General features: G+C 32.1%; 1 protein-coding gene across 1 annotated transcript in view; it reads left to right on the top strand.

Annotated features, from left to right (window-relative positions):
- Nucleotides 1–11,904, top strand: part of LOC116004648 (vacuolar protein sorting-associated protein 52 A-like) — a 16,333-nt gene extending 4,429 nt beyond the window's left edge. Inside the window, exons 8-23 of the mRNA XM_031244778.1 lie at nt 152–235; nt 2,552–2,632; nt 4,397–4,540; nt 5,487–5,578; nt 6,164–6,245; nt 6,766–6,948; nt 8,213–8,328; nt 8,438–8,496; nt 8,813–8,913; nt 9,028–9,078; nt 10,105–10,284; nt 10,378–10,512; nt 10,696–10,770; nt 11,029–11,086; nt 11,159–11,535; nt 11,700–11,904. Coding sequence (XP_031100638.1) covers nt 152–235; nt 2,552–2,632; nt 4,397–4,540; nt 5,487–5,578; nt 6,164–6,245; nt 6,766–6,948; nt 8,213–8,328; nt 8,438–8,496; nt 8,813–8,913; nt 9,028–9,078; nt 10,105–10,284; nt 10,378–10,512; nt 10,696–10,770; nt 11,029–11,086; nt 11,159–11,463 — 1,746 coding nt within the window. The 3' untranslated portion in view covers nt 11,464–11,535; nt 11,700–11,904. The remainder of the gene's footprint in view (nt 1–151; nt 236–2,551; nt 2,633–4,396; nt 4,541–5,486; nt 5,579–6,163; nt 6,246–6,765; nt 6,949–8,212; nt 8,329–8,437; nt 8,497–8,812; nt 8,914–9,027; nt 9,079–10,104; nt 10,285–10,377; nt 10,513–10,695; nt 10,771–11,028; nt 11,087–11,158; nt 11,536–11,699) is intronic.
- The last annotated feature ends 1,747 nt before the right edge of the window (nt 11,905–13,651 follow it).

The following is a 13,651-nucleotide window of genomic DNA, read 5'->3' as shown; positions in this document are numbered from 1 at the left end:
TCCCCTGTCCCCCCCCCCCCCCCCCATCCACCACCACCACACACACACACAAAACCAAAAAAAACATAAAAGAAGGGATCACTATCCTAAAATAAAAACTATTCATTTTGAATCATCATTATAATTGTCAGCATTACTTTCGATTTTCCAGACAGAAATAGGTTCTATAAGCTCAGACATAAAAATTCTTCAAGAGAAGTCTATGGATATGGGACTGAAGCTGAAGAATCGCAAGGTAATACTTCCATAATTGAATACTGACAATGCTTAATTTTTTGACCAACCATAATTCTACAGTCCATAAGTATCTGCACTGAAATTTTGCCCTCGTTGTCTTAAGTGTGGTGCAACTGTGTGTACTCTTGCAATAGGAATGTTATGCTGGTTAACATATCATCAGTTGCCCAAGGTTTTATGGTCCTTTATTTTTTATTTATTTAATTTTTTAATTTTATAAATGTGGTGGGAGATTAATCTTCTCCATGTATGGGCTAGCTGCTATGATGAATTGCTATTGTATCAAGATGAAACCTGAAATGCACAACAATTGAATGTTAAAAATAACCTGTGTGACTGTATTCATGTATTGGGTGGATTCAGAAACTAAATTGGATTGCAGTTTTAATCTTTTCTCCTAGCTGCCAGCCTGCCACACTTTCCCTTTCTCTCTTTCCACTTTATACCATCTTTTATGTCACTTTTTGATGCATTCTTCAGTGTTATGCATCACTGCTTGGTTCTTGTATTTGATTGAAAAACCAGCTTCTTGATACTGGTTGTACAAATATTCAAAATCTACGAAATAAAACTGAAGCAAACCTCAAGGAATGTCCCAAATTTTCTTTTTACTCTTATTCAATTTGTTTCTATTATAAATTGGAAGTACAGATAGGCTGCTATAAAAGATTATGATAATGAAAAATATAAAGTGAAGTACAAATAGGGATTGCAAAGAGAAACTGCACTCTCTATGCATATGCATTTTAATATTTTATTCATGTATTGATATCTATAGATATGGAAAAGATTTTCATAATATTTTGGGGTTTTTATTTGGCTTATTGGTGAAATCCAAACCTTTGTGGGTTGTAACAATTGTGGAACAACCTTTTAAAGTTGGTAATTTAATACCAAAACTTGACACAATAGTGCAATTCTAGTCGATATTTTTAATCCAATCCAAAAAATGCTGATATGACTTCAGTTGATTTATATGCTTTCCATGCATGAGAGAGATGATTAATATTCTTTCTAAAGTCATGGTTAACATTGAAATATTGCATACAAACTATAGTTAAATTACTACATCCCCCTCTGTCCTAGTTTATTTGTTTTACTTTGCATTTTAGTTTGTACCAAAATACTGTCCCCTTTCCTAAAATAAGCACTATTATTATTATGTTTTTTCCCGAACTACCCCATGAACTTCAAAATTTTAATTCAATATACTTATAATTTTATTGGAAAGTGAGCTCTTTCTGCTTTCTAATCTCTGTGAATCCCATCTCTAGCAGCTTCCTTTTCTTTTACTATTCTTTTGCTCAGTATCAAGAAGGTCAATTACTTCTCTCTACACCATTGCCAAACAATACACCACCATAAGCACAGTTAATAGTTTATTTTCTGGTGATGATGCCGATTCAAGAACAACTTTCTTCTTTAATTAAAGGTTCTGTAAGGTTAGACACAGTAAAAATCAGAGATCGAAATCTTTCAACGCTTCTCTGATTATTTCTTGGCAAAATTAACTTTGACTTTCCCAGTTCATTGTCTCAAGGTTCATAGCCCTCATCATTATTGAGTTGTAAAGTTGTGTTTTACTATTTATATGAGACCTTTTCTTCTTCCTGCACATTTTCAATTTATCTCATTCGAAAAGAAGCTAGTAAGAATTTAATTATTGTTTTCTATGAGAGTTCACTTTCGAATATCTGTAAATTAGGTATCTAGCATCTGGCTGAAGACCATTTAAGGAAGCTTTTCATGCATTTTAATTGAGGGGTAAAACTAGAAAGGAGGTTGCATTTTATTTGTTCCCTTAAAAAGCATGCCAAAGGCAACTAAGACATTCATTTCGCGTCAAAGGGAGTATAGTATAGCCTATGCAACAAGAATAAATGATTATTGTACATGAAACTAATTGTTTGTTTGTTTTTTAAAATAAAATTAGTGTTCAATGATAAAATAAATGGAGTTATTTAATGAATTTGATTGATTCTTTTATAAAATTGTAAACCAATTCAAGTTGTATAAGATTTTATTTAGATAACTTGGAAGATTGGCTAAAATTGCATCAATGTGTCAAGTTTTGGTATAAATTATCAACTTTAAAAGGTTTGGTCAGAATTATCACAACCTGCAAAGGTTTGGATTTTTTTTTCACCAGTATTTTTATTTTTTGATAATCGTGCATTTTAATTTCTTTCATTTTTTTTTAAAAATTGAGTTGAGAAATAAAGTAGTTTCACACTATCTTCATTTCTATTTTTTTTTCTTATTTTCATTATGATCTGAATGCTTAGCAGCATTTGGCTTATTTTTTTTCTTGTAGGTGGCAGAGTCAAAATTGTCAAAATTTGTTGAAGATATTATTGTTCCACCAAGGATGATTGACATTATTGTTGATGGAGAGGTACTTTAGGTTTCATTATGGCTTCTTTCTAAAATGCATTGATGTAGCCGCAGTTGGTTATATGAAGAGAAGACAGTGTATGCAGTTACAATTAACTGATTGGGAGAAGCAAGTGTATGAAGTTAAATTAAATACTGTGTGTTGAGTTACATTTAACTATTGAGGTGAAACACTTTCTTGATAAACCAAAAGGGTATTTTGTTTTAGTTATTTAAGTTTTAATACTGGTGTGTTCAGATTTAGGCATTTAGCTACTCTTTTTTTTTTTTTTTTTTAATAAAATTTATATCATTTGTTTAGTGGCTGTTTTGCATTGTTTATAAAATTCATAAAATGAAAGTTTTGGCCAAAGAATCTTCATTCGGTAATTTGTTTGTATTTAACGTGCTTTTTAGTAGTTTAGTTGCTTTATACAGACAGAGATACATGTGTAAATACTAGTCTTCTACAGTTATGTATGAGTTCAGTTTGTTAGTTTTCTGCTCTTTGAGTGTTTGAGTACTTGTCTATCCTCTTACTTTAATAGATATAGATACTTATATTTGGATTTGGTACCACCTCTTATGTGGGACTTTCTCCTCCTTTCTTTCTCTTCTACTTTTCTACTCTTCAGCCACTTGTATAACTATTCATGCAGCACCATAGCAATGGACACTTGCAAATTGCTTTCATTCTTCCATTTACTGTTGGGGCAGCTTAAGTTATTGCCACTATTTTTCATTGTTTGATGCCTAACCAACTAGAGTTTTTCCAGCTTCCCAGTCTCAAAATCAGTATCTAGTTTTCAATTCTTTTGAACATTGTTGTACACAAGTTCTACTGTACTTTGTCAGCCATCACCTATTTTCCCTTGTTTACGTGATCGTCAGAGTCATTTTTGGGATTCCTATGGATGTAGTTACTAGGGTCTGGTATATTTGTTCTTTTTGTTTTAGAAAGCTTAGGTGGCAAATGCGGGGATCATATCAAGTATTCCCTTTGTCCCATTTTACTTGTTCTATTTACTATTCATTGGTCAAACTAACTCTTCCCCTTTTGCTTATTTTCTTATAGATTTTAAATTGGCCTTTTGTGTTTAATAGTACTTTGAATGCTAAGTATATAAATTTTATACACTAATGCTAAACTAAATATTACAAAAAAATGGAATTGTAAATAAGTTGATTCAAGTCTCGTTAATTGAACAAGAGAGATTTTGTTGGCAATTTAGTCTTTAATATGTGTCTGGGATGACAAATAGTTGTGGTGTTTTGTTTTGGAGATAAATGCTTTGTCATGAGGTAGTTAAGAGTATGCACACCCCTTTAGTGCACTTAATAAATTATTTACCTATCAAACAGTACCAAAAATCTAGTGCTATATTGCAGGAGAGAGTTATGACAGCAAGTATTTAGTGCCATTGGATAGCTTCCATCTTCATTTTTAGTTTGAATGTTGATTATAATCCAATTATGGGGCTTGGCCATCTGAGGTAGAAAAATTCATAAGAGACAATTCTACTCCTTAATGCACCTTATCCATCCCTCCTTTCTCTCACACACATGCCTTTTCCAGTTTTCTGTTCAGTTGTACATATATGAATAATATGATGTCTTTCATGTATTTAATACTCAATTATTTCTTTGTTCCTTTCCTCTCATCCTCCTAATGCATTTAATGTGTCGAAGTGGATGTTATTACACTGCTGGATTATTTGGCTTTTCTAATCTACAATGCTGTTTTTCCTATTGCTGTATTACTATTTATATATTGCTTCATCTGTAGGTAAATGAGGAATATATGAGAACTTTGGAGATTCTGAGTAAAAAGCTGAAGTTTGCTGAAGGAGATCCAATAGTTAAATCATCAAAAGCCCTAAAAGATGTTCAACCTGAACTTGAGAAACTAAGACAGAAGGCGGTATCAAAGGTATTTTATATTTTGCAGGCTATGAGAATGTAATCTTGTGTGATGTTGTGTCATTTTCTATTTGGAAGTTTCGTTTTAAGGTTAAAACAGCTAAAATCTCACTACTGCAGTACTGCCAATGCATGAATATTCTGTGATCACTGTGCTACTGTACTTGAACATATTTGCTTTTGATATCCATAATACAAACAAAGAGAAGAATTGGTAAGGGACAATATTAAGATACACTATTAAAATGCAGTACCTTACTAAGGAGAACTTATTTGTTCTTTCTCTTGTCCCCTTTGGAAAGTAGCACTTGATGAGTATGAGGATAGAAATTCAAGATTTCATAGTTGTTAACTGCTAGGAATAGTTGGAGTGCTAACTATTAAATCAAATATTCAGGTCTGGGTTTTCAAATTTTGCATCTGTTGTTAGTATGTTTAAAGTAACATGTAAACATTATGGACTTCAGAAGTAATCTTTGTGCTGAATTCTTATTTTATGTTTGAAAGTTGAAACCCAGATAAAAAAGAGATGTACTGTCCAAGTGTATGTGTATTGTGTAATAGAATTTCAAGGTGCCTGCTTAGGTCAGTTAGGTGATTGTGTGCCTTTTTCCTTATCTTGTCAAAAAAAAAAATAGAGAATATTAATGCTTCCCCTAGCCATGGTTTTATTAAAATGTTATAAGTATAGAAAACAAGATTTTGAAATTATTTATGTATTTAATAATTCAAACCTTATTTTAATTATGCTCAGTACAACAAACGGGTATGATCTTTGAGAAATGTGGCTAGTTCATGAGAAATGAAAAGATACCTTCAAGTTGAAATTGTAAACTTAACTTTCAGGAACTTTTTATCGTTCTTTGATTCATCTGACAAATTTATTGGCAGTACATTGGAATTGTATTATAGATATACATTATAAATAATGCCATTTTCATCCTTGTCATTCCAAGGTGTTTGACTTTATGGTTCAGAAGCTATATGCATTGAGGAAACCAAAAACAAATATCCAGATCCTTCAACAGAGTGTTCTTTTGAAATATAAGTGAGTTGTTTCTTTAATGTAAACAAAGTTTTCTGGTTGTAACCTAATTAAGTTCTTTCACTTTACTAAATCAAGTTTTCATCCTTTTTCCTTTCCATTTTTACTTACAGTTAGTCTCAATGTTTACAGTTTATGTGCTTCTGTTTGTATTGTGGTGCTTCTTAATACATCAGCTATGTTCTGGTATTGCCACAAAAATAATGTAAAGCCAAGCTGTTAAGAAATTTTGACGGTAGTTGCTTATGGAACTTTTTTGAGTTATATCCAGTGTTTAAAAAAAATATGAAGAGTGTTATCTGCCAATTTTTTGTTTCCATGATACATTAATTGTGTCCAAAATCTTAAACATAACCTTCTGGTGGGAGCCTGGGAATATACACCATTCTAACCCCCAACAATTTTCTTAGTGTGTGGTAGCTACTTTGGTCTGTTTCAAATGATAAAATCTAGATCAGTCACAAGTATTCTCATTTCTAGAATAATGATTCACACTGATGCTTCCCATTTTTGTTCTCCTCTGAGCTTTCTCATTCTTTGGTTTCGATGGCAATGTTAGTTGAAGTACTCACAGAATCAATCACACAGGTTTATTATATCCTTCCTCAAGGAGCATGGAAAGGAGGTATATCTTGAGGTTCGAGCAGCTTATATTGACACAATGAACAAGGTTAATCCTTTGAGCCATATATCAAAATATGTTTCAAGACTCGCACCAATATACAAACTTGGCTTTTCTCATTTATGAAATCATTTATGTAAAGGAGGTATACCTTGAGGTTCAAGCAGCTTATATTGACACAAAAAATAAGATTAATCCTTTGAGCAATATATCAAAATACATTTCAAGACTTGCACCAATATACAAACTTGGCTTTTCTCTTTTATGATGCATCATCTAGGAAATACAAATACTATATTTACGACCATGGCCTTCTTCCGTCATCGGTTATGAAATATGTTTCATCACATGAAAATTGTTTCTTCATTATATTTATTTCCATTAGTAATTATTATTGATGAAATATTAGCATTGTTGTTATTCTCCATGTAGTTCTAGAATGGGTAAAATGCAGTTGAATTGAGTTAGGTGGAAACTTATTGAAACTATAGATACCTATCAAATGCCACTTGCACATATTGTTTAATTTATTCATGATTACTGATGCGCCTATGTCTTTAAAATTCAGGTTTTAAGTGCACAGTTCCGTGCTTATATTCAAGCATTAGAGAAACTGCAATTGGATATAGCAACATCTAGTGATCTAATTGGTGTTGAGGCAAGAAGCAGTAGCCTTTTCTCCAGAGGAAAAGAGCCATTAAAGAATCGGTCTGCAGTTTTTGCTTTGGGTGAAAGGATCAACATTCTTAAGGTCTTATTCTCCTGTTCTTGACAAAATTGGAAATGCTTGGTTCCTTGCTGCTAAATGGAGGCATACTTCTGTCTGCTTCTTCTTACATTAACTATGATGCTTTTCTGCCTTGTCTTCTGTTCCTTATTGCAATAGTATAAACTTTTTAAATCTGTTGTTTTGCAGCTTTCTGAAGTTTTCTGAGAAATATTGATAGATAACAACCTCATCTTTCTTAAGGGTGTATTTCATTAGTTGGATTTCTGTAGAATGAATGCATGATCATAAACTCTGTAAAAAAGTAAGAATTTATTGAAAGATTTGTCAACACAGAGAACATACAAGTTACAATGCAAATGAAGGAACTCCTATGTCTACTTTATACTAATGATAGTTCATAGTTGCCTGAAGTCATCATTTTACCAAGTTCTGGTTCTTTATCACTTGTAACTTGGAAATTGATGGATGGCGGCTTATAATATTTATGGTTAGGTTCTTAGTAATTTGAGTGCTGAAGGGGTAATTCTTGATGCATGTAGCCCTTGATTGGGTAATGATTTCTTAAGTTTCTTGTCATGGGCAAGTTTTTAGCAATGTGAACAGTCACACTTGTGCTCCTCTTCCTCCAAACTTGCGACTTTTTACTATTGCTTGGTTGGTTGTTAAGGAATTGATCTTTAAAGAAATTTTAGGTGATGGACCTTTTATCAGTGCTATAGGTGCAACAATTGCTGTTAGCGTCAGTATATCAAAGAATTTGGGTAACTGAAGTTTGATTTGTATTCAAATTGTAATCTACAATTGAAAATTAGCTTGCTTTTGCAGTGTGGGATGAGGACAATAAAAAGGATGTGAAACAACAATATAAGATGGATGGATATTTGGTTTTTGTGGTTAGTATTCAAATTGATTTTTGGGTGAAAATGAATTGTGGGAGGACCCCCCCCCCCCCCCCCCCCCCCTTCCAATCCATGGAAAGTAGGTTAAAGGGTGAGGTGTTTCAGAACAATGGGTTCAAACGAGCAACTGATTCTGATCAGGCTCATCATAACCAATTCCATTAAAGATGGAACTGCATTTTCCACTTCTATAAAATATTGACAGTTGGTGGGTGAAAGTACAGTTAAAACTTGTATCTGAAATTCTTAATTATTTCTTCTCTTCTTCAGAATTTGTGTTTTCTTTTATTTTATTTGAGTCATTAGCTGAAGTGGAATTGTTACTCTCTTATAATAATTGCTTAGAAGAAACTTCAGATGATGCTTTTGCTATTGACAATATTCAGGAAATTGAGGAACCTCCTTTGATTCCACATATATCTGAAGCCAGCTCGAAAAAGTATCCCTACGAAGTTCTCTTCAGGAGCTTGCACAAACTGCTTTTGGATACAGCTTCTTCTGAGTATTCCACATTTCTATTTCTCCTTCCATGTTGAATTTAAACAATCATCATAAAAAGTGATTTTATTCTCAATATTATTATACTTATCATTTGCTCTCTCATCATTCAGGTATCTTTTCTGTGATGTTTTCTCTGGGGAGGAGTCTATGTTTTATGATATATTTGCAGGTACTAATTAAGCATAAATTTTTTTAGAGAAAATTTCCTGTAGGAACATGCATATTTTTTACAGGAGAGAATATTTACAAGTCATTACTATTTAAGGGATTTTCCAGAATCCATCTTAAGTTTAGACAATATTGGTAGCACTAAATTGGCAATTCTTCAGACTATAATCTGTAAAGAGCAGTTGTATAGTATGGATTTTATCCAGTGAAAGTTGATAAAGTGACTTGATGAGGAATTGTCAATATCTCATTGTATTCACATATTTGTTTGGTGATCAATCTCTCTGGATTCATGATAAAGTTTATTTCACTACTAGGTCCATTTGCTGTAATTGATGAGCACTTCAACTCAGTCCTTCCAAATTCATTTGATGCAATTGGCCTGATGCTCATGATTCGGATCATTCATCAGCACCAGGTGAAGACCCTCACTACCTCTAGGAACTTAACGCTATTAATGATTCCATGAGTGGCATTTGGTTTTAGGTTACGTCAGAGTTTCTTACTATCAACTGTTATACTTCTCTTTCAGCTTTTAATGTCTCGCCGCGGAATTCCATGCTTGGATTCATTTTTAGATAAGGTATGCATTTCCAGATCAGTTTGTCACACATATCCTTTTCCTGTCCTTAATGTGTGTAACAATGACAGGAATCTGTATTTCACACTTTACTAAGAGAAAGGAATACACATATATATACATAAATTTGATACTAACTATGGTAGGGATCGGAAATCAATCCCTAAACTTAAGCCTAAGATCATGATATACTAATGACTAAATATATGCCTTCCAACTATATATGTATAACATCTAACAATGTGGATCCTGAAGGACCTCGGGCTATTATATCTTACCAGATAATAGAGTTCTTACTTTCTTACTATGCTGTAAAGGACTTCCTGGTTCTTATGATATGGGAGGATGCATATTAGTCTTCGCTTAAATGTGAGTAGAAAACCAATATAAATCATATTGAAGTGATGAAGAAATGATACTGTAAGAATCCCATATTGAAAAAATAAGAGAGAATATATTGGTTTATAAGGCCATGGGTTAGACTTGCTAATTAGTTGAATTCAATGTTTTAGTGTGGATTAGTGCCCAATTTTAGTTTATAACAGATACCAAACTGTTAGTAAGCTAACTTAAGCAAGTCTTAGACTCCTTTTGGCTTTTTACAAATTCTTTTGCATAATTACATTATTCCTTTCCTGGAAAGAACATGAATTTCAGACACTAAGAGAGTAGCCAGTTTTTGGCATTTATATCTTGCAGTCAGTCAATAGCCTATGTGTGTATAAAATTTTAGTTTCATGAAACATAGAAGCTTTGTGATGTAATCAGTTAAATACTGTTAAGATGGGATATAAAGCAAAGAAAGAACTCGGTGTATTTATTCCATACTGTAATAAAATTTCCAATATTTGTTGAACTTTTGTAATAAGGATTTTAATGTAGCATAGTTGATGGATGTTTTAAAATATTTCTTTGTTCTGGAATCTATTGTACTACATGAACACTATGTATACCAACTATACAAATGATCAACCCCAACTCCTTTTCCAATTCTGAATCTATTTAAGTGGTTTTAATAATTGTGAGCAGGTCAACATTGCATTATGGCCACGTTTCAAGATGGTATTTGATTTGCAACTCAATAGCCTGCGGAATGCCAATATCAGAACTCTCTGGGAGGATGATGTTCATCCACATTATGTCATGAGACGTTATGCAGAATTTACTGCCTCACTTATTCATCTAAATGTTGAATATGGAGATGGTCAGGTTGGTGATAAGACTTTAGAGTCTTGAACATTTTTGAATGTTTCCAGTTTAATTGGGGCCTAAAATTAAATTGTCATGTGCTAATATTGGTAGCTTGAACTCAATATGGAGAGGCTGAGAATGGCTGTTGATGACTTGCTTGTGAAGCTTGCAAAAAAGTTCAAAAAACAAAAGCAGCAGACAGTATTTCTAATAAACAATTATGACATGACGATAACTGTTTTGAAGGTAAGGCTTAAAGCAATTATTTGCACTTTTTTTTCCGAATCGTCTTTTTATGGGCAATGCTTAGCAACTTACTAGACTTTCAACTAAACCCCCAATCTATTGTAAGGAAAGCCCTCAGTGACCACCACATGACCACACCACCTAGGACTTGAGATGCAGTTACTATGTTTCACTCTGTTTCAGGAAGCTGGTCCAGATGGTGGTAAAGTTCAACAGCATTTCGAGGATTTACTGAAGAACAACACTGCTATATTTGTGGTAATTATATAGTGAATAATTGTATCTTACTAACCTGAAAATACGTGCATTACTTTTTTCTCTTAAGACACCAGTATAGAGATAAATTCTGTTATTTACTGAAGTGATGCAATTACACATGAAAAGATGGATCGCAATTATACACTCAGAATTCAAATCTACAGATTAGGCCTGTGCCTCTCATTTCCTATCATGGCCCTCCCCATCCCTCTAATGTATTGAAGTTGCTGATTTTTTCTCATTTTATTTTCCTTAAAGGAAGAGCTGCTGCTGGAGCACTTCAGTGATCTTATCAAGTTTGTTAAGACGAGAGGATGTAAGTATTTTAAAATTAAAGATGGCGTTGCACATGAACCTTCTGAATTCTGAACTGTGAATTTTGTCTCAGCGGAGGATCCAAGCTGTGGATCTGAAGGGCCGATAACTGCAGCTGAGGTGGAGCCTATCGTCAAGGACTTTGCAGGGCGATGGAAGGGGGCGATAGAGCTGATGCACAATGATGTCATCACTTCTTTCAGCAATTTCCTTTGCGGTATGGACATACTAAGAGCGGCCTTAACTCAACTGCTGCTGTATTATACGAGGCTTTCAGACTCTATAAAGCGGATCTCTGGTGGCAATGCACTGAATAAGGATCTCGTCTCCATTTCTTCAATCATGTATGAGATCAGAAAATTCTCGAGGACTTTCTAGCTCACCTCGTCTCTCCTGGCTTCAAGGATTCGTTTTCATGTTGCGGTTGCAGTATGAATAATACACACCCTGGTTAGTTGATTTACTCCTGGATGGATTCTTGATTATATTTTAAGATATGAAATTCTCAAGATTCATTGCTCTCAATTCGCATAAGCATTTGAAAAATGAAGTAGAGTATTACTCTGTATGTATGTATCTTATTTAGTTTCTAAATATTTTTATTACATATTCAGGGAGAGAATGGCAGTTTTGTAGCGGCTCGCAACGGGTTACTCAGGTGGTGTGTTCAGGACCCCTTTCTGAGGGAAGCTCTAGCCTCTAGCTTGCAAAGAAGCCTTATCATCCAGGATTATTATTCTTATTATTTACAATAATTTAAATATCTAAAATCTAAATAAACTTAAAATTTTAATATAAAATATTAATATTGGGCACCTATTTTTTGCGCATCGCGCATAAAAAATACTAGTTATTATTGATATATAGTTATATACTAATAAGAGCAAACAAAAAAAAAAATTAGGCCTATAATGGGTAGAAAAAATGACGGTCAAATTATTAAATCAAATGAATGGTTCAGATTGTTTAGATTTTTATTTTTTCTTAAGATTTCTTAATTTATCCTTAATTATAAACTTACTCATTGATTTCAATAAGAAAAGTCTTAGATTGGAACTCCATCCTAATCAAAGTTGATACAATGCCTTTGTTTTAGAAAATTATTCATTATCAATAAATTAAGTATGAAAAATAATTTCATTAGTTATATTGTATTTATTTTTTTCAATGTAAATGTTCTTTACATTCAAATTCATCAATTGATATTAATTACATTGTCCATTTTTATTATTATTATTATTTTTTACACTATCTTGTAACTAAATATCAAAGCTATTTGTTTCAAAAATATCAAAGTTATAATACAAAATAATGTTATATATTTATTTATCAAGTATTTTATTAATACCATAAAATAATAATTTGAAACGAATCATATTAACTAGTTATTGAAGCTTCATCCACAACAATTCATGGTCAATATCGCCTCCACTGATATTTGATCTCACAACCTCTCACATGAGGCAGTAACTTGTGACATTGGACCACAAGGTCCTTAGCAATTATATCATTATATAATTATCTTACGTGGCTACATCGTAACACTTGATGCACTGAAAAGATGTCGAAACTACAACAGTGCTGCAATTATCTTATGAATGATAGTACGGTGCATTCATTAAATATATATTGAATATCGAATTTGTTTATTTAAATATGTAACTCAAAGTATATGAATCAACGGTGGTTATTTTGATATATATACTTATGATCGAAACCTGATTCTATCAATTTTCTAAATACAGAATCATCTATTTGGTCATATGTCACTATAATCACATTCTCACCATTATCTACTTACATATTTATTCATTACTATGATTACATTCATTAGCATCTTCTTTTAGTTATCACCATCTTCTATCTTTTCTACTTGCATTATTTATTTAAACATAACTTATTTGCTTATGCTTAAAGTTAGACATTATGCACTTTATCAAAATTAAAAAATGAACTCTATACCATGTTTTTATATTTTAATTGAACTCAATTGATTATTGGTTCGAATATTTGTAGTTATATTATATCGTAATATCATATATTAAAACTTCACATATATTACTATATTAGAGTTCAAAGTAAAAATTATATATTTATATGCATGTCCATTCATATGAATATATCCAAAAAAATATTTTAAATATTAGCTCAAAAAATATTAATATTATCTAAACTAAAATTTAGGTGAACTTAATAGATTATTGGTTCAGATATATTTTAGTCAAGTTATATATAGATATAAATTTAGTTTGGATATCAAATGTAAAAATCTTACATATATTGGACTTAAAAGTAAAAATTATATTTATTCTATTTAAAGCAAATATATTTTAAAATGTTTTAAATATAGGTCTAAAAATCACTCGAATTTAAACATGATCTTTTTTTAATGTTTTTCCTAAAATGTTGCTAAGGAGCTGAGGATAACGAAATCTTATATGTTAACAATGGTTACAAGATAATTTAACACCAAGGTATTTAATTAAACAATATCACATGTATGCTCCATTGTGAGAGTGGAAATGTGGAATCACATTTCACTAGCATTTTGCATGTTTTCATTAAA

The sequence above is a fragment of the Ipomoea triloba genome, chromosome 14, assembly GCF_003576645.1.
Source record: "Ipomoea triloba cultivar NCNSP0323 chromosome 14, ASM357664v1".
Taxonomy (NCBI): domain Eukaryota; kingdom Viridiplantae; phylum Streptophyta; class Magnoliopsida; order Solanales; family Convolvulaceae; genus Ipomoea; species Ipomoea triloba.
This window is presented reverse-complemented; position numbering and strand designations above follow the sequence as displayed.